The 20,659-nt window shown below is 44.9% G+C and overlaps 2 protein-coding genes across 4 annotated transcripts in view; both read right to left on the bottom strand.

Moving 5' to 3' along the window:
- ANO2 (anoctamin 2) overlaps nt 1-15,025 on the bottom strand; it is a 367,122-nt gene extending 352,097 nt beyond the window's left edge. For 2 of the 3 annotated variants that reach the window (XM_012455921.2, XM_064377518.1), the window contains exon 1: nt 14,962-14,989. In XM_012455921.2, coding sequence (XP_012311344.2) covers nt 14,962-14,983 — 22 coding nt within the window. In that variant the 5' untranslated portion in view covers nt 14,984-14,989. Of the gene's footprint in view, nt 1-14,961 lie in introns of all 3 variants that reach the window. The other variant, XM_064377517.1, reaches the window with a different exon arrangement.
- Nucleotides 15,026-18,615: 3,590 nt separating this feature from the next.
- VWF (von Willebrand factor) overlaps nt 18,616-20,659 on the bottom strand; it is a 168,938-nt gene continuing 166,894 nt past the window's right edge. Inside the window, exons 51-52 of the mRNA XM_064377521.1 lie at nt 19,524-19,621; nt 18,616-18,938 (exon numbers count right to left, since the gene is read on the bottom strand). Coding sequence (XP_064233591.1) covers nt 18,750-18,938; nt 19,524-19,621 — 287 coding nt within the window. The 3' untranslated portion in view covers nt 18,616-18,749. The remainder of the gene's footprint in view (nt 18,939-19,523; nt 19,622-20,659) is intronic.

Here is a 20,659-nt window from a genome sequence, read left to right as displayed (position 1 = left end):
AACAGCCCATGCTGATGTCCTGAGATTATACTGATAAAAAGCATATTGAAAACGTTAAAAGGCTCTGCAGATAGCAGGAGCCCTCATGCTGATGGGGCAGAGGTCATAGCCTGAAGGCATCATCTCTAACAGAGTGAGGGGAGCGGGGCTGAGAGGCATGAGTTCTAGCTGGGACCTCTAAATCATGCTACACCCCCAGACAGTCTGGCAGGAAACTTCTAAGGCCACTGCATAGGTAGAGAGCTAGAAAGGCCCTTCTGAACAGGGGACCGGGCAAGTGCAGAACGTGGAGAGCTAGTGAGAGTGAAAGAAGCTTGGGCGTGTAGCCGACTGGAAACACCAAAGTCAAGGAGACCAGGAGACACAGTCAGGAGCAAGACAGGGCCAGATTGTGCAGAGAAAGGGCAGGAGGTGAGTTCACTAGGCATGGCGTTGGGGGCAAGGTGAGTCAGCAGGGCCCCAGGCAGCTTCCAGAGCCTCCAAGAGAGACCAGCAGCAGCAGGAGGAGGTGTCCTGAGGAAGCTGGACTTCCAGGTGGTTGGGCTTTTCCTCTGGTTTCCCTCTTGGCATCATTACTGTCTCATTCCTAACTCCTGGCTGCTGAAGTATGAAGGGCCCTGAAATGAAGGGCCAGCTCCAACTCCAACCTCCCAAAGCCACTGCTTCCAGCAAAACCAGACAGGCCCAGGGCTGCCCTGCGGGGAAACAGAGCATCCGCACTCTCCCAGGCTAGCACCAGGATCTAGGCAGCCACGGTCATGCTGAAGGCACACCTTGGTAAGAGCCTCAGAGAGCCCTGGGTGCTTTCAGATTTGAAGGCCCTCCCCCTGGACCCCTCCTCGAGTGCCCTGGGCACCTCATTCCAGATAGGATCAACATTTACACCCAGGTCTCACCCTGCTTCCTGTATGAATTGGACCCAGGACAATAGCCAAAATTTGAGACTCAGGCACAGCACCTCCCTCAGCCTCTGCATACAGCCACGGTAACAGGACTGCTTTCCAGTTGCCTCCCTAAACACACACACACACACACACACACACACACACACACACACCCATTTGCAAATGTGCCTCTTGGGTTCTGCTTGTTTTATAACCTTGGCTCAGAATTAGCCCTCTCTACAGTGCTCACGCTCCCCTTTCCTGATGAAGCCACCACCACAGTTTGCATCCTCACCTTGTTCCCCTCTGATACAAGCAAGCTGGCTCCCTATTGCTAATCTTGCTTCTCTCCCATCCTGGACTCACACTGCAACTACCATTACCATTTTGAAATAATCTGACCAAGTTATTCTCATTCTGGGACTTCCCACTCTTCTTAGGATGAAGACCAAATTGTCTAACATAACACACGGGGTCTTTCATGATCGAGTCCACACCTCCCTGTCTGGACCACTTCATCTCCCAGCACTCATCCGGTGCTGGCCTTCCCCTATACCCTCATTGCACACACCATTATGCCAGGGTCCAAGCACAGCAATGGAGTATTCTTTGGGAGATTGGGGTGGAGATCATATATAAGCAATATTTCACATCTCTGTTCATTCATTGCAGACCCATTTAACTTGCCAGGCATTGTATAAAACATTGGGAATTAAAGCTAAACAGAATGTGGTTCCTTCCATCAAGCCCTAGAAATCACAAAGAAGGAAGACTTATAAGGAAAGAAGGTAGGCTAGTAAGGAAAGATAGACTAGTAAGGATGGAAGACTGGTAGGAAAGCAACTAATAAGAAAAGAAGGTAGACTAGTGAGGAAGAAAGACTAACAAGGAGATAACTGAATAGGAGGAGAGTCAACGTGGAAGTATGAAGAAGGGCCCATGGAAGCAGAAGCCCTCAGCTCTGCCTAGAGCTGTCAGGGAGGTTCCCAGAGGACATGGTTTTTGCACGCATCTAGAGGAGTTAACTAGGCATCTGCCAATGGGCAAGGGAGGAAAGGAGACTCCAGGGAGAAAGACAGTGATTTGTATGATCCATTACAATGGACCTCAGGCTTGGCTGGTTGGGATCATGGCCCTCCTGAGAGCAAGGACCACCAGCCTCCTTACTCTCCTTTTCTGTCCAGAGTAGAGTCCTCAAAGGAGGCCAGCTACCTGGTGGGATTTGAGGGACACAGAAAGGGCCCTGTCTGGTGTATAGTGCACACTTTTTAACATGGCCTATAAGGCCCTTTAGCATCTTTCTTGTCAACCTTCCCAATGTCATCTCCTGCCAGTGATTCTTCACTTGTGCACACACAGCCACACACACACAGAAACCTCCAGAGAGAATGAACTGCCTGCAGCTCCCAGAAGGTGACCGGCTTTTTTGTTTCTTTGGTCTTTGGAATTATTTGCCCTTCTGCCTCTAAACCTCTCTCCCTGACCCTGCAATGACCCCAAATCCCACTCAGTTAACAAGGTTCACAATTTATAATAACGTTAAAGGATTTTAAGCAAGAGAACCACATAATTAGATGCATGAGAAAGATGGCCCTGGCTGTAGTGAGGATAAACTGAGTGCCAGGAGAAGGATGGATAAATGGATGGGTGGACGGGTGGGTGGGTGAATAAATGGATGGACAGATTCATTTTTTTAATTATTTTTTATTTTTTGTGGCCCTGTGTCTAGAAAGGATGGACAGATTCCTAACTGCTTTTCTGATACAGGTACCCTTTATAAAATTCACAAAATTTTATTTCACTGGTCACACTGCTACTCGAAACTTCCATTGTCCTGAGGCTTACAAACAACTTGGCATTCAAAGACTTCCACACACAGCTGGCTGTTACATGTCTCTGCTGCCAAATCCCTTTAAGAACATTCCTCTTTAATCAAATCTGTCCCCAAACTGATGCTTGCTTTGTGCCTATGCAGTTACTTCTGTTTGGAATGTCCTCTCCACTAATCTAAGTCCTACCCAGCTAAAGTCCTACCCCTATACCAAGACTTCCCTAACCACTGAAGAAAGTCCTCTAGAAGTTCAGAAGATTTGCCTTTTATATCTTTGTATTCCTAGCACAGGGCTCTGGACGCAATAAGAGCTCTAAAAGCTTTCTGAGGTGACGATGTAGGGAATTGAGGAATCCTTTCTTATGAGTGAATTTTGAAACAGGATAGATTCCTTGTGCTGAACTGATGATAGAACTGCCCTACTAACAACTACAACACTAATCGCTCACACCTTCTTACATGGGTCAGACACTGTTTTAAATACTTTACGTGTACCAATTTCTGCAATCTTCATAATAACCCTGTGAGATAGGTACCATTGTTGTCACCATTTTACTGATGAGGAAACCGAAGCACAGAGAGAGAGACCAGGTGAGTTGTCCAAGATCACCAGCACACTCACAGTCCACACTTTTCACCACTAAGCAATGCTGTGCAAAAGGAAGAAAAATGGCCAAATTACTTGGTAAATCCCTTCCTGAATGGACATTCTTAACATCCCTCACCCTTTAAAAAGACCTTTTTTACAAATAGCATTTGTAGTCACTGCTCAGACCCAAGACCCTAACAGTTAAGACCAAGAAATTAAGAATAAGAGAGAATTACCTTATTGAGAATGAATTGAATAAGAAATTCATTTCAGGAAGTACTTCCCTCAATGACAAAATCTACAAACTGTGTGAGTTGCCTAAATGAAACCTACTCATTGGCAGCCCATCCTACAATGTGGTTTGGAGTGTGGCTGATGAGATTAAGGTACAAATGCCCCTCCTTGTAAGTCATGAGGAAGCAGCCAGTCTACAATACAAAATTGGTCAAAACTGGTCTGTTTGCCCATTAATCGTCACCTGTTTAGCAGAAGATTTGCTCTGTCTGCTCTTCCATTGACATCCTGGGTGTACTCAGTGGGTTTCCTCCATGTCCCTCATCCCTCTCCACCACCCATAAACATCTCCCATCTCTTCCTCCTGGGTGTAGCCAAGATTGATGATGTCTTTCTCATTCTCATCTCTCCAAAGAAGGAACAGCTTTCTCCTACCCAAAATGGACGGGGACTGAGGTTAAAGCCTAAAACAGCTCTTCCAATCATAGCTCCCACTCTCAGCCTGCTGAGGCCTTTGGAACTGGGTGAGATGCTGGGGGTTATAGAAGGATGCAGCAGACGTGAGGGATAGGAACAATCCTGAGAATTTTATAAAATATCCCAAATATATTTATTTATAATCTGTAGAAAAGTACTCAGAAAATGCCTCTGTTATAGCTTTTTTAACTGGCATGAGTAAATTCATATTGTACAGATGGTGAGCTTAATGGGCTGGTTGCACACTGCCTCAGACAGTAGCACCCATCTTGTTCATCACTGTATCCTAAGCCCTGATCATCTGGCCTAGTACATAATAATCTTTCAATTATTACTATTTCAAAGGAATTTCAATAGTGAATATCCACCACAATGGTAATACCATGTAAAAGTTGAGAGAATTGTTCGTCAATGCACTGAAGACACCCCTAGGGACTCCCATTATTACTGGGTCAGACTTCAAGGGTGACTGGAGATACCATAATAATTAGTTGGGGGGGAAACTTGAGGGATACATTTTTTATTTTCTCATAACTTCTCTTCCATCAAGCTACTGTGACCTAGCCAAATGCAGATCGCTCTTACTTAAAACCAGGATATGTCCTCATTTGAGCATCTGTGAAGTTATGGTCACCATATCCCAAAGAACAAAACTGGGCAAAAAGAAGTTCTGGAGAAGGGCACAGAAACATACAAGACCTATTCTGTGGGGAGAAAGAGCCTGCCATGGGAAGCCAGACTTAAAATACTAGGATTCTGCAATTGGAAAAAGACAAATGGGGACACAGAGTAGTTCTCAACCTTGGATATTCATTGGAATCATCCAAAAAGGTTAAAATATTGATGTCTGGGTTTCACCTCCAGGGATTTGGACTTAATTTGTCTGGGGTGATTCTATGGTATAACCAGGATTGAGACCACTGGACTAGAGAATCACTAACAGAATCAAAACAGTGAGCACAGATCTAGTCACAGATCTTGAAATATTAGAAGAAAGAAGCACCACCATTTGGGTGGATTTATAGTTCCCTAATGACTAATGATGTTGAACATTGTTTTATGTGCTTATTTTAGCCATTTGAATATCTTCTTTGAAGAAATGTCTGTTCAGAGCCTTTGCTGATTTTAAAATTAGGTTCATCCCTTTATTGTCGAATTATAAGTTATTTCTATATTCCAGATAGAAGTCCGTTGTCTGATATATGACTTACAAATATTTTCTCCCATTCTGTAGGTTGTCTGTTCAATTTTCTTGATGGTGTCAAGAAAAGCACCTGCAACCGAAAATGCTCTTTTGGAGCATTTTTAATTTTTATGAAGTCCATTTTGTCTATTCTTTCTTTGATGTGTTATGGTTTGACTATTTGTGTCTCTTCCAAAATTCACGTTGAAACTTAACTCCGATGCAGCAGAATTAAGAAGTGGGTCCCTCTGGGAAGTGATTAAGTCATGAGGGCTCTGCCTTCACAAATGGATTAGTACCATTATAAAAGGGCTCGAAGTAACTGGCTAGACCCTCTCCTAGTTTTTACCCTTCTCCTCCCATGTAAGGACACAAAAACAAAGTGCCATCTTGGAAGCATGGAGCAGCAGCAGCTGTCACCAGACACTGAATGCTGACACCTTGATCCTGGACTTCCCAACCTAGAGAAGTGTAAGAAATAAATTTCTGTGCTTCATAAGTGAGCCAGTATCTAGCATTTTGTTAGGAGTGAGCAAACTGAGACAGATGGCTTGTTTTTTGGTGTAACATTAAGAAAACATCACCTAAACCAAGGTTGTGAGGATTTACTCCTATGCTGTCTTCCAGTTTTATAGATTTAGCTATTATATTTAGAGCTACAATTCACTTTGAATTAATTTTTATGTATGAGTCAGGAAAGGGTCCAACTTCATTCTCTGTATGTGACTCTCGAGTTGAATTCAACATAATCAAAGCTCCAGAATTTTTATAGAATTATTTATTTTTTGTTTGTTTTTTGTTTTTTCTGAGATGGAGTCTCACTCTATTGCTCAGGCTGGAGTGCAGTGGCACAATCTCAACTCACTGCAACCTCTGCTGCCCAGGTTCAAGCAATTCTCCTGCCTCAGCCTCCTGAGTAGCTGGGATTACAGGCATCCGCCACCATGTGTGGCTAATTTTTTGTATTTTCAATAGAGACAGGGTTTCATCAGCTTGGCCAGGCTGGTCTTGAACTCATGACCTCATCATGATCCACCCTCCTCGGCCTCCCAAAGTGCTGGGATTACAGGTGTGAGCCACAACGCCCGGCCTAGAATTTTATTTTCATAGAATATTTACTTGGATGCAACATAATCAAAGCTCCAGAATTCTATACCACAAAGTGATGGACACTTAGGTTGTTTCCATATCTTGACTACTGTGAATAATGTTTCAACGAAGATGGCAGAGCAGATATCTTTACCAGGTAGTAATTTTACTTCCTTCAGTATAAACCCAGAAGAGAAACTGCTGGGTCATATGGTCATTCCATTTTTTAATTTCTTTAGCAGCTTCAAACTGTTTTCCACAATGACTGTATTCGCACCAACAGTGTATGAAGGCTACATTCACACCAACAGTGTATGAAGGCTCCTTTTTCTCTACATTTTTTCAAAGAGTTACCTCTTTTTTATAATAGCTATCTTAACAGGTATGAGATGATATCTCATTGTAGTTTTAATTTGCATTTCCCTGATGACTGGTGATGTCAAGCACCTTTTTATATACTTGTTGGCCATTTTTATGTCTTCTCTGGATCGTCTGCCTATTTTTTAATTGGGTTATCTGTATTTTGGCTATTGGGTTGTGTGAGTTCCTTATATATTGTGAGTATTAACTTCTTATCTGACATAGGGTTCACAGATATTTTCTTTCACCTCATTGGCTGCCTTTTCATTTTGGTTTGGTGGTGGTGGTGGTGGTGGTCTCTTTTTCATGGGTCACTTATTTCTATTTCTTTGTATGTCTAGCAAGTTGTATGGTATACTGTACATTGTGAATGATACAACATTATCTTCCTATCAAGAGGGTTAGAAATTTTTTTTTTCTTTTTACTTTCTAGCAGGGAGCTCAATTACTGGCTGGTCGCTTTGTGCTTACGTAGGTGTTTGTTGTTATTGTTAGGGTATGTTGTGGAAAATCCAAGGTATTTCTCAAGATGCTGTAATCCGGTAGGGTTCAATCTCTAAACTCTGTCTTCCCTATTGATCTTTTCAAGGTTGGTCTTAGTGTTCTTCAGGGACCATCCAGAGTAAATTTTTCTCTACCGTGTGGTTCTGACTCCTAAAACAAAGCCCCTGGGGGCCTCAGCTACATGCCTGGAGTGTTAGAACACATGTGTCAGGACACGGTCATGAGGTCTTGCCACTCTGGCTGGGAAGGACTCCCAACATCTCCCAGAACCGTTCACCTCTAGCATTTCTGTTCTGATCTCAGTGCTGTAGCAGCTTCTCTCTGGCAAACTTCATGTTTCTCACCCCGTACATGCGAAGCCTCACTCTTAGCCAGGGACTCATGAAGGGTCCCCAAAGAGAACTCTGGGCACCTCCTTTCACATACGTTCCTCCTCTCTTGTGTTCCTCCCCATAATTTCCAGCCATTTAAGCTGCTCCAAATTTTTATCTCTATCTCCTCAGTTCAGTGGGATCCTTTCCTCCACATAGACTCCAGATCCCTGGACCCCAGTAAATAGCCTGCACTGAGAGGGCTAAATTTCTGTTCTCTTAGGGATTGTACTTCCGTGCTGGTTGTCGTTCAGTGCCTGAAAATAATTGACTTACATATTTTCTCCAGTTTTATAATGTATGACAGAATGTCTGTCATACCAGGACCAGTTATTCCATTATTTCTGGAAGCAGAGGTTCATGACAGTCAGGTTTTTAATCAAAAGGTATTTCATTAGCAAATAGTTTCAAATTTAGATTATTGGCAAGGGCCAAAAATAACAGGACTTTCTGATGTCAATTCAAAAGTGATCTTCACACTTTTTTAAAAAAGTAATTATTTTATTTTATTTTATTTATTCATTTATTTTTGAAAGAGTCTCACTCTGTTGCCCAGGCTAGAGTGCAGTGGTGCAATCTCGGCTCACTGCAACCTCCACCTCCTGGGTTCAAGTGATTCTTCTGCCTCCCAAGTAGCTGGGATTACAGCTAGATGCCTGGCTAATTTTTGTATTTTTAGTAGTGATGGGGTTTCACCATGTTGGCCATGGTTGGCCAGGCTGGTCTCAAACTCTTGACCTCAGATAATCTGCCACCCTCCTTGGCCTCCCAAAGTGCTATGATTATAGGTGTGAGCCACCACATCTGGCCTGTTTTTTTTCTTATTTATTAAGATAAGCTAAGATCCCAACCTTATTTCTTGTCCTGAGGTAGGCCACAGGAGCACCTGTAACCAAGGCCAAGACTTTTCTTTAAAAAATAACTTTGTTTCCTCAAGAATACTTGATTCAACATAATCAAAAGCTCCAGAATTCTAAACCACAAAGCACAGAAGAGATGACTTTGCCTAGAGGTGTCTCTCTGCTCCTCTTTTCAACATTTCAATGTGAGCACCTACTCAATGAAACACCCATTCATTGAGCACCTACCATGTGTCAGGCTGCAGTATGGATCAAAGATGAATTATATCCATCCCTGCCTTTGAGTTTCTCTCCCCACCTGTGGTATGCAGAAGTGTGAGGGGGGTTAAATCTGTTAGGTTGGTGGAAAATTGGGAGAGGCTCTGTTGAGCAAGGCTTTGAAGTATGGGGATTTCACATGAACAGTCTCTCAGTGGACCGAGTTAATCTCTTATAAGTAGTTTATTATTATCCACACTGATGGTGAAGGATACCATACGAGTTGGAGTAATGCCCAGCTAGCTGATATAACACATAGACTAAAAAATAAATGAGAATAAGATATAATAACAGTTCATTTCTTGCTAAAGTAATAGTTCTAAGTGGGTAAACAATTTGGTGGGATGGCTCTTTTGCACATTGCTTTTTAGAAACTCAGTGTGATGGAGGCTCTGCTAACTTTAACTATGACTTCCAAGGTGGCCCTGAAAGCTGCCATGCCTGTTTTCTAAAAGGTAGAAAGAGCACGGAGGAACAGGCCTGGAAGGCTTCCAGGGACCAGGCCAGAGTAGCACATGTCACTGTTCAGATTCCTCTGGATAAAATTCAGTGTCAAAACCAATTGCAAGGGGGGCTAGGAAATAAGATCGAGACGTGTGTTCAGGAAGAAGAGGAGAACATGGATTTTGGTAAGACAGTAGTCTATCACAGGGCCCTACCAAAAATGAAAAGCTTGGTGTGTCATATTCACACCTTATATTGTGTTAAAGTTATAGATTTCCACAGCTGTTTCCCCAAGTAGGCTCTGAGATCTCACTTCAGCACCCAGGACAAGGCAGGGATGTGGTAAATGCTTATTAAATGGTTTTTAAATGGATGGATGGATGGATGGATGGTGAGCTGTGTGACAGTAGTTGGCCAACAGATTCTGTTGCTCCTTGAGGTTCCTCCTGGAATGCCACATATCGATGTTGTCAATTTAGAGAAAGATGCTTGCCTTCCCATTTGATATGGAAGGTGGGCATGCCTCCAGTACACCTATAAATTGGATCAAATCATTTAGGCACAAGTCAATAAATTTAGCAGCATTTAGCATTTGAATTTAGTTAGATTCTGTAGAGCTCATTCCTGCCCCCCTGATTCTTTTTTTTGAGAAGGAGTCTTGCTCCGTCACCCAGGCTGGAGTGCAGTGGCATGATCTCAGCCTACCGCAACCTCCGTCTCCCGGGTTCAAGTGATTCTCCTGCCTCAGCCTCCTGAGTAGCTGTGATTACAGGCGTGTGCCACCATGCCTAGCTAATTTTTGTACGTTTTTAGTAGAGACAGGGTTTCACATGTTGGTCAAGCTGGTCTCAAACTCCTAACCTCGTGATCCTTCCACCTCGGCCTCCCAAAGTGCTGGGATTAAAGGCGTAAGCCACCATGGACAGCTGCCCCTCTGATTCCTAAACTGGCATTATGATCAATTTTCTAACATGTTTTAGAAGTGGAAGAGCCACACAGAAACCGTGCAACTGGAGGGTCCTCCCCATCACTGAGGCACACACTTCTATAGCTAGGGAGCCTAAGCATGCTTGCAGGTTTGCAGGCAGAGGAGCTTTTCCTTCACCAGTGACAGGCTTGTCTCACTCCTGGGTTCATGCAAAATCACAATAACATACTACTTCACATACATGAGAATGGCGATAATCAAAAAGATGAATAAAAACAACTGCTGGTGAGTTTGTGGAGAAATCAGAACCCTCCTAAATTGCTGGTGGGAATGTAAAATGGTACAGCCACTTTGGAAAATAGTCTCACAGTCAAAGTTGAACTTATGACCCAGCAATTCCTCTCCTAGGTATATGCCCAAGAAAAATAAAAAGCATGTACACACAAAAACTTGTACTTGAAAGTTCACAGCAATATCATTTATGGTAATCAAAAACAGGACACACAGCCACTTTGGAAAATAGTCTCATAGTCAAAGTTAAACTTATGACCCAGCAACTCCTCTCCTAGGTATATGCCCAAGAAAAATAAAAAGCGTGTACACACAAAAATTTGTACGTGAAAGTTCATAGCAGTATCATTTATAGTAATCAAAAATAGGACACACGAAGGCCCATGAACTGGCAAATGGATAAACAAAATGTGGTCTGTCCACCCAAGGAAATATCCTTCAGCTGTAAAAAGGAATGAAGTCCTGATACATGTGACAATACACCTGAACCTCGAAAGTACTATAAGTGAAAGAACACAGAAACAAAATGCCACATATTGTCTCGTTCCACTTACATAAAATGTGTAGAACAGGCAAGTTCATAGAGAGAGAAAGTGGATTTGCAGTTGCCAAGGGCTAGGGGGAGGGAGGAAAAATGAGTGACTGCTATTGAGTGTGAGGTTTCTCTTTAGGATAATGCAAATGCTTTAAACTAGATTGTGGCAATGGTTGCACAATTCTGTGAATACACCAAAAGACACCGAACTGCACACCTTTAAAGGTGATACAGGTGATATTTGAATTGTGTCTCAATAAAGCTGTTTTTCAATGGAACTCCTAGAATTAAAAATTACAATTAGAGAAAGAAAAATCTACTCGGTGGAATTAGCAGCAAACTGGAGAAGGCAGAGAAAGGATCAGTGAAGTTAAAGATGGATCCAATAAAAGTAATCAAATCTAGAGAGCAGGGGACTAAAGACTGGAAAAGTTTAACAGCACCTCAGGAACTAGTGCGGCAACACCAAACAATCTAACATTCATGTGACTGGAGCTCCACAAAAAAGAGAAGAAAAACAGATCAAAAAATAGTTGAAGAAGGAAAAAATATAAAAAATAAAAAATAGTTGAATAAATAGTGGCTGAAGTCCTCTCAAAATTTGATAAAATACAAAAACTTGTTAACAGATTTAAGAAGTCCAGCAAACCCAAGTTAAAAAAAAAAAAGCACACCTAGATACATCATAGTCAAACTACTAACAATCAAAACTGAATATCAAATCTTGAACACTACCATATTAAAAAGAGATTATACATTAATAAGATAATGAAGAATATGTAAATATGAATTTAGGCTATCTTCTCATCAAAACAATGAAGGACCAAAAGAGTGACACCCAGAAGGCTGGCGGGGAGGGTGGACAAAAAGCTGTAAAACCATTCATCTATATCCAATGAAGTATCTTTCAAAAATAAGGATGAAATAAAGACATTTTTCATAAAAACACAAGCTGAGAGAATGTCAGCAGCAGAACTGCACCTCAGACAATGCTACAGGATGTTCTCCAGCTGAAGGAAAAGGATAACAAATGGAAATGCGATTAAGAATTCTTCCTGAGAACTCTTCCTGCTGGAAGCGCCGTGTATTCCTTTCTTACACAGGGAAGGAAAAAGAGACTCAGAGTCACTGCTCCAAATGGACTATTAGCCATTGAGTGTTCCCTATGACTAAGTCACTACTTTTAGAATTACAGGTTTAACCTATTAATTAGTTATGATATAAATTTCATGGTTTTCAAATAGCATTTTTTAAAGCCTAATAGGGTAGAACGGACCAGAAAAGAATAAAACAAAAATATCCCTCTTTTAAAATGAAAAATCATATAATAAATGCCCATATGATAAATAATACTCATTTTAAAAGCCTACTAAGGAAAATACAGCTCATTATGTCGGGCAATGTTTTACATCAATGTCACCATGAACTCGTGCTATTTAGTGTAGATGAACCAGTCTCCTCTTATTAGACAATGAGAGCCATGTTACTCATTGTCTTCCCTTTCCCTTTGAATGCCAAGAACATATGGCCTGAGCCACAAGACCCACGCTACCTGGCTGGCTCTTATCTCTCTCCCTGTTGATCCCTCTGCTGCAGCCACTTGGCTTCCCCACACTATTCCTCCACAGCCCAAGCATCCCCTTGCCACGGGTTATTTTGCCTTTACTTCCTTTGCTAGATAATTCTCCAGATATCTGCCTGGCTCATTCCTTCATTTAATGCAATTTCTGTTCAAATCCATCTCCTCAGAGAGGCCTTCCCTAACCACTTGGTTACGAATAGTGATGGAGAATAGACATTTCTCAATAGAAAATACATAAACAGCCAACAAACATGAAAAAACTCTCAGCATCACTAATCATCAGGGAAATGCAAATGAAAACCACAATGAGATACCACCTTACTCCTGCAAGAATGGCTAAAACTAAAAAGTCAAAACTTACCATAGAGGCCGGCATGGATGTGGTGAAAAGGGAACACTTTTACACTGCTGGTGAGAAGGTAAACTAGTACAACCACTGTGGAAAACATTATGGAGATTCTTTAAAGAACTACAAGTAGAACTACCATTAGATCCGGCAATCCCACTACTGCAATATCTACCCAAAGAAAATGAAGTCATTATATAAAAAAGACACATGCATATGCATGTTTACAGCAGCTCAATACACAGTTACAAAGATAAGGAGTCAACCTAAGTGCCCATTAACCAATGCGTGGATAAAGAAAATGTGGTGTGTGTGTGTGTGTGTGTGTGTGTGTGTGTAGTACAACTCAGCCATGAAAAGGAAAAAAGTAAGTCTTTTGCAACAAATGAATGGAGCTAGAGGCCATTATTCTAAGTGCAGTAACTCAGGAATGGGAAACTAAATATCATATGTTCTCACTTATAAGTGGGAGCTAAGCTATGAGGATGCAAAGGCATAAGAATGATACCATGGACCTTGGGGACTCTGGGGGTAAGGGTTGGAGGAGGGGTAAGGGATAAAAGACTGCATACGGGGTACAATGTATACTGTTCAGGTGACGGGTACACTAAAATCTCAGAGTTTACCACCAAAGAACTTATCCATGTAACCAAAAAAATCCTGTACCCTAAAAACTATTGAAATTTTTTACACAATTTTTAAACAAATACAGATGGATTCTATTGTGTATTAGAGGCAAGATCACCGTCCCTAGCAGTCAAATACCTGCTATCCATATGCTCTAGCAATGTCATGCATAGGGTGGGATGGGCTTCTCTCAGCCCACAGAAAGTGTTGCTTTCCAGGAAATTAGACCCTTGTTACAAAAAATTATAGACACACTCCACAGTAGGCCCAAATGCCTCTCACCCTGCTAGCCTTGCCCCACAATGGAAGATGAAGAGATGGCACACCTAGAAACTGGACTAGAACCAGAGGTGTTTGTTTGGATACCACCCTTACCCCTCACACGGCCTCCACAGTAAACCAGCAAAGTGGCTCTGGTCCCCACATAGAAGCAACTCAGAGCAGAAGTAGTTGCTGGAAAGTAACGAATCAGGTGCTTGGCTCCAGAAATGCTGGGTGCGCGGCAAGACACACTGAGAGGAGCGGATGAGCCCTGGATGCCCAGCAGCTGAGCCCGGGCGACAGAGCTGAGCAGGGGCTCTGATGCCAGGTCCCAAGGACAAAGGCCAGGCAGGTGGAGAGCCAAGAGGACCACAGTCCTCTGGAAGCACCTTTGCCTTGTGTGAGATGCTCCCTCCACCTGCTACCTGCCTTTGGGCTGAGATCTGACCTTGCTCATTGGGACCTTCTGCCCAAGCGAGGTTCCACATGGTCCCGGGGGGTGGGGCGGGGTGGAGATTATTTCTCCACATCTGCTCACAAAGTAACAGGCCTGTGACTGACACCACCTCCCAGTCCACTCAGCTCATTGTTCATGCCAAAGGAGCAGGCACCTCCCTCTTCATGCCTCTCTCAAGAATTACCAGGAACAGAACACCAACACCCGACCAAGTCCCTGTCCCAGGCAAAGTCAGACCTGCCCAAAAGCAGTAGAATAACGCTTCCTTCTCCATATTCCACCTCAGTTCGCTTTTCTTCTAAGAAAAGTTCCTGGGGAAGGTATAGCTGGGTTTCCCCACAGCCTGGGGTGTAAAGGACTGATCTGGGGACCCTTCCTGAATGCAGTTTGGGGTAAGATGCTGGAAGACATTTCTGAAACTGACAGGCCACTCCAGGGGTGCCAAAGTCAAATTTGCTCTGTCTTCAGCGGACTGTTGCGGAGTTAAACCCACTCTGCCTGGCTGTTTACTTACCCTCAGATGCTCTAGGCTAACAGTCCCCAGGACTTGTAACAAGAAACGGCAACATTGGAAATCAATAACCAATCACCGAGAAGCGGCCGCCCCAAACCTCCATTGTCCTACCTTCCCTCTCCTTGATTTAAAAAAAAAAAAAAGTCTCAGAAATTACATAGTCGTCCCTCAGAGACCCTACCCCGGGAAAACGGGGTCAACTTCCCGCACCACTCCGCCCAGACTCCCTTGGGGGTCACCAGTCCCCAAGGGTGGAAGTTCCGATGCCACCTCCTTCACTCCCTCCCTCCTCCCACCTGTCGGACGCCAGGACCAGGGTCCAGCTGGGAAACTCACCGCGCGGCCAGGGAGTGGCCATGACGTGGACGCAGACCCCGCCGGCCGGCGGCCGCTCGCTTCTGGGCAGGCTTATGCCGCCGCGGGGCTAATTCCACCGCGGCTCAGCTCCGTCCCGGCGCCCGCCCCTCGCCGGCTGCCGCCTCTCCTCCCCCATCCCTCCCGGCCTCCGGCGCCGCGCGGCCCGAGCCCCGCTCTCCCCACTGCGCTCTGGGCGCCCGGGCCCTGCGAGCCGGGCGTCGAGAAAGGAGCGCGGTCCCGCAGCCGGGTTGAGTGCAGGACTCTCTCGGGTCCGCGAGAGCTTAGGGGCGAGTCAGTAAACGCTGCCTGCTCCCCCCAGGCCCGGGCGACGCCCCACAACCTGCTTCCAGTGTAAAAATTCAGCCGGATTATCTCATGAACTGTCTACTGATTAGTTTCCAATCCCGCCAGCAAAGCCTCCTTCCCGCCGCCCCAAAGGGTCATCCGCTGTCCAGGGGTTATCCCAGGGGCAGGAGTGGGGGCGAGCCCCTTGACGGCGGATCCCCCACACCTGCCTTCACACTAGCTGGAGACCAGCTGTCCTCACCTTCCCCTAGGTTAAGCAGGACAAAAGGGAGAAGAGGCAGGGAGTAGGTGCACAAGGGACCCCAGAACAGAAGGAGGGGCTGCCAGAGGCAGGAGGAGGGGTCCGTTTTATAAGAGCTCCCCCATGAGACGCTGGGAGGATTAAGGAGGGTTGAGGGCATAGATTGGGAAAGCTACATCCATCCCCAGAGAGCAAGAGAAGTGCTACCTCCCCGGGATGGTGCAGGTACCCGGGCAGTGGGGTGGGAGAAAAAACTTCCAAAGGGCCATTCCGGATGACGGAATCTGCAACTCCAAGATGCCCAGAAGCAAAACCAGTTCATTAATACCATGGAGCCCCAAAGTGAAGAAGTGCTACTTAAGGTCAAGTATGCCATTTGTGATCACTGACCCTCAAGCATGAAGATTTTCTCTCCTATATTGATAAGGTAGGCTGGTCATGATTCCACTTTATAGAGAAGGAGCCTGGGGCAGCAAAGGGGAATAAGTGACACCATAGTTGAGGGCAGAGCCGAAGGAAAACCACAAGATGTGCTGTCCCAACCCACGGCTTTATTCTGCCCACTAAAAGTACTACCAGCTCTGGCTAATGCTTCTACAGGACGTCCTCTCTGCCCAACACCCTTCTCAGTGCCTTCCCTATGGTAGTTATTTTAATCCTAACAGTACGTATATGAGGCAATCACTGCAGCGTGCCCATTTTACAGATGAGACCACTGCAGTGTTAAATGTCAAGTAACTTGCCTCTAAGAGGAGGATCCCAGGATTCCAAAGCAAGCCACCTGCCCCGGAGTCCATGGCATAACGCTCTGCTACTCTGCTCCTTTCTGTCCCTAACAACACCTTTCTCCCTACTTCCAGGGACCGTTCTCATGTCCTTTCAATCCCGAAACGATTAAAAAATGTTCACCGTTGCTCCTTCATTCATTCCCTTTCTTCTTTCCCTCCAGCAGTTTCTTAGTCCCTGTATACTCCTTCCTTGAGACTCCCTTTTAAAACATCCACTTTGGGGCACTCTGTCTTGCCTGGTCTGAGGGTGAGTAAAAAAACAGGGTGCCTGAAACCATATGCAGATTGCACCTTGGGAATACCTGTAAATAAAGGAAGATTGCCAAGATGCTGCCCTGCGCACACTACCTCCACCAGGAAGTATCGTTTTTTACCCAGCTCCCTTCCATTGTTTTGGGGTTTTTTTAAATAATCAAAATGTGCAGTTTTCCAATTCAGCTTTTTTCTTGATGGTAAAGTGTCATATCAGTAAACGTGACAAATTCAAGCTAGCAAGACACAGGCAGTTGGAAAATCAATGACCTATGCTGCAGAGGTAGCCTTCCTGCTGAATTTCTCTGGGGCTGATGCCTCCAATAACACCTTGTCCCCAGCTAGAGTGTTAGGCAATCAGGCAGAAGAGTGACAGTTAATTCCCTGTCCCTGGATCTGGTTTCCTACCAAAAGAGACCTTAGAGGCTACCCAAAATTGGGAGTGGGGTGATAGATGGAGAGACAGCAACAGCAACCTTTGAATTATTGAGTAGTTATATAAAACTTCTATCCATTCTTCCTCCCCTTTGCCCACTAAACTCTCCACCAAACCTACTCAGCATAATCTATGCCATTTTCCTGTAATGTGGCTTCTCTTGAGGTTAAGCTCAGGCAATAACAGAAGTGGTGGAAACTCAGGGATGCAGCAGCCACTGGTCCCCATGTCAGCAAGGGAAGCATGTAAGCAACAGGGATCGTGTGGCTCTGATGGAGTGGCCTGGGAGCTCTTACCCAGGCTCTGCCACCCAGCAGTTATGACCTTTGGCAAGTCACTTGAGTTCTCTGAGCTGCTTTCATCCTTTGTAAAGGAGTGGAGGAGGGACAGTGGACTAGATAGATGATGTCTAAGTCCCTTTCGGCTCCATCATCCAGTACTTTCAGTGAGTTGAGTCTCTCCTGTGTCAAAAGTATTTGGAATGAAAATCAATTCTTCATCAAATTCCTGTAACCCAGGACATCCCCTTCCTTCTCATGGGCATTCTCCCCAGTAAGAGTCCCCACCATCTTGCCAGCATGAACATGAAAACTCTTCCATAAATTTTAAGGAAGGACCATCTCTAACTGCAGGTGATAGTACCAGTTAGTGATCTGGGGACAGAGTGATGTTTGGTGTTATCTACACCACTTCCTCTTCCACTGAAGGATGTCTAGAGTACGTAGGACCTTGGCATCAAGCATAAAGTCTGAAAGAAACCCAACTGGTCCAGGCTTCATGACCGAGGAAATCCCTAATGCTCTGCTGTTGACATTAGAGTCTCTTACTTCCCACTGTAAGCCTTGATTTCCCCACTGCTTTTCTCACCACTTCTTACGTGATTATAAAGCAATTTATAGTTACCTAAGGACTTGCAGGCCTTATTTTAGGCTGAGGTTGTTTATCTTCACCCCCTTATGAGTGAGACTAACATTCCTGTTTTCCAAATGAGGAAACAGCCTAAGAACTACTAAGGATCTTGTTTGAGGCCACACTGCTGAGCGAGGGCCATATGCGGAGCCCAGGTCTGCCTCCAAGTCTGGGGCTCATGCCCTCAGGCTGAGTTGGGGGACCACACTGCTGCACCTGCCAGCACCCTGTTTCCAGGTCCCCTCAGTCCTCAGCGCCTCTCCCTCCCACAGGGGCCACTATGGGTACCAGAAAATCTATGAGCCACGGGCTCAGAGAAATCCTTGCACACCTGGCCAGACACCTTCTCCACATTGCCAGCCACATTGCAACAATAGTATCTATCTCAGCAGGAGCCTGGCTCCAGGGCCCACGCCTCTGCTATGCTCAGAAGCCCCTCCATTCAGAGATTAGAGAACCCAGTGTTCCTGGGAAAATTGCTTTTACTTTGGGCTGAGTTTTGGAAGAGGCCTACCCAACACTATGCCTTTCCCACCCCTGGAGGCAAAGGCATCACTTTTTCCCAGAGGTTGGCAGTATCTTGCACTGATGCTGAGGCTTGCAATGGGGCCTGAAGGCCTTCCTCCCTCAGAACCAGTCTCAGAACTCAGCCCCTGCCCACAGTTGCCATCTCAGCCCTAAGACACAGTGCACCAGCAGCCTTTTGCAAGATGAGAGTTGAGCCTTTATTGTGGGCCCAGAAGGGCACAAGAGCAGAACAGGCAGAGGACTGGCAGCGCTCTGGCCTGTCAGGCCAAGGCAGGCAGCAGCAGGCACCCATGCAGCTGCAGCAGCCTCACTTGCTGCACTTCCTGGGAGAACATTTGCACTGCATGGCGTTGAGAACCTCATGGTACACAACAGAGCCATTGGTGCAGAGCAGGGGCACCCGCATGGGCTCCGTCCGTGTCGGAGAGCAGCAGGAGCACTGGTCCTGCACATCCTCGATGTCAATGGAGTACATGGCTTTGCTGGCACATTTGCCCTGAAAGAAAGCAAAGGAAGATGGGGGATTCACAATGGTGGGAAGTCCCAGCCTAGGCAGGGCTCTGGGGCTGCCTGCTTTCTCCCCGACCCCTCCAAGCAAGGCAAGTCTGATCTCACCCAGAAGCACTCAGGACAGCTGGGCAATTTGTAAAGGGAGGTCAGAGGGACATCTGACACGTCCTCCACTTTACAGCAATAATATCACACCCACATCCCTCCGGCTGTAATTTTTATGCACGTTAATGCATAAAATGTTTTATGCCTGATTATGCATGTTTTATGCAGGGAATTTTTATATATGTTTGATTGATCTTCAGGAAATGTAGCCTCCATCTTGCATAAATAACTCTCCATTCTCTTTAAAGGATTTGTTGAGTCTTTCCTCCATTTTTGTTTTTCCTGTAGTCAAAACTTCCCAGTTACTTCAATAAGACATTTACTTTAAAAAAGAAATGCTTCCAGTTTATTTCCCTTCTCCTCCCTGTGAATTTTCCAGATCCTTCTAGAATGTAACTAAGATGTATCCAAGCATGGGGAAGGCTCAGCCCTCTCCACCCAGGCCTTACTGAAGCAGAGCCCTTACCTGGCAGTAGTGGATGTCCACCTCTACTTCGGACTTACAGCTTCCCACCTTGACATACTGCAGGCGGGCAGTGATGTCTTTACACTCGGGCACCTCACCTATAGGACAGGTGAAAGGTGAAACTTGAGGACTGGCTGGGGTTCTACAGGACACTCTTCAGCCCCAGTGCCCTCACTGGACTGGAACTAGGTCCCTTTCACAGTAACCAAATAACCAAAGCTGGCCACATGGAGGGAATTCAGTTATCCTGGTTCACCTAGGCCGTTCCTGGCCCCATATATGCAGAGATACAGTTATTGCTGGACTTACTTAATGGTACAGTTTTAATTGCAGGAAGAGCCTAAATTCACTGTGCTATGGTGATGTAAAATGAGGAAGACTTGCCTTTATATCATGGTAGACTCTAAAAACCAAAATGGCTAAAGCAACCCTCTTGTGCTTGTAACTACATTCAGAAGCTAATGGGCAATGAAGTAGCCAATAAATATAATTACTATGTATTCATCCCTCCCTTGGGGTAAGAGGAAAGGCAAAGTCATGGTGATATAAGGGCACAGCCTGCCTCTGTGGGGACCGAGAAGATCCCCAGGCACCTTTGTGAAGGCCTCTCTTTGGTACTGCTGACTCCGGGTTGCTGACATGGGTTTCCTTTCGCACAGGAGTTAGTGGCATTCAGGTCGGAATCTCTACTTGGCCCACTGGGAATTCAAAAATTTAATGCTAGCTTACCATTCCAATCTGAACACTGGGAGTTTTCTGTCCTTAAATGACCCCAAATCTAAATCAACCCTAACTACATATTAATCTGCCTCCCAATTTCCAGATAATTTCATTGTAAAGGGAAAGCCTGCCAATTACCTTAAAAGGATGAATAAGAAAAACATATTTAGGTCAACGTACTATATTATATTGCTGTGGATTTAAATCCCTGAGGCTGGCTTATTGTCCTCATTAAGGATCTCAAAGTCTCTTGAATACATTGATCAACAAAGGCCCTTTGTGGTGCTTTTGAAGATAATGGTCCCTTAACCAAATTCCACATGCAGTGTGCCTAGAGAGAATTCTTCTCCTCTGATGGTTTCCTAACTTCACATTCTTAAACCATTCAAATGGGAATCATAGAAAGACATGCTTTC

This window comes from Aotus nancymaae, unplaced genomic scaffold (genome assembly GCF_030222135.1).
Source record: "Aotus nancymaae isolate 86718 unplaced genomic scaffold, 86718_ANA_hifiasm-v0.15.2.pri h1tg000016l, whole genome shotgun sequence".
Taxonomy (NCBI): domain Eukaryota; kingdom Metazoa; phylum Chordata; class Mammalia; order Primates; family Aotidae; genus Aotus; species Aotus nancymaae.
This window is presented reverse-complemented; position numbering and strand designations above follow the sequence as displayed.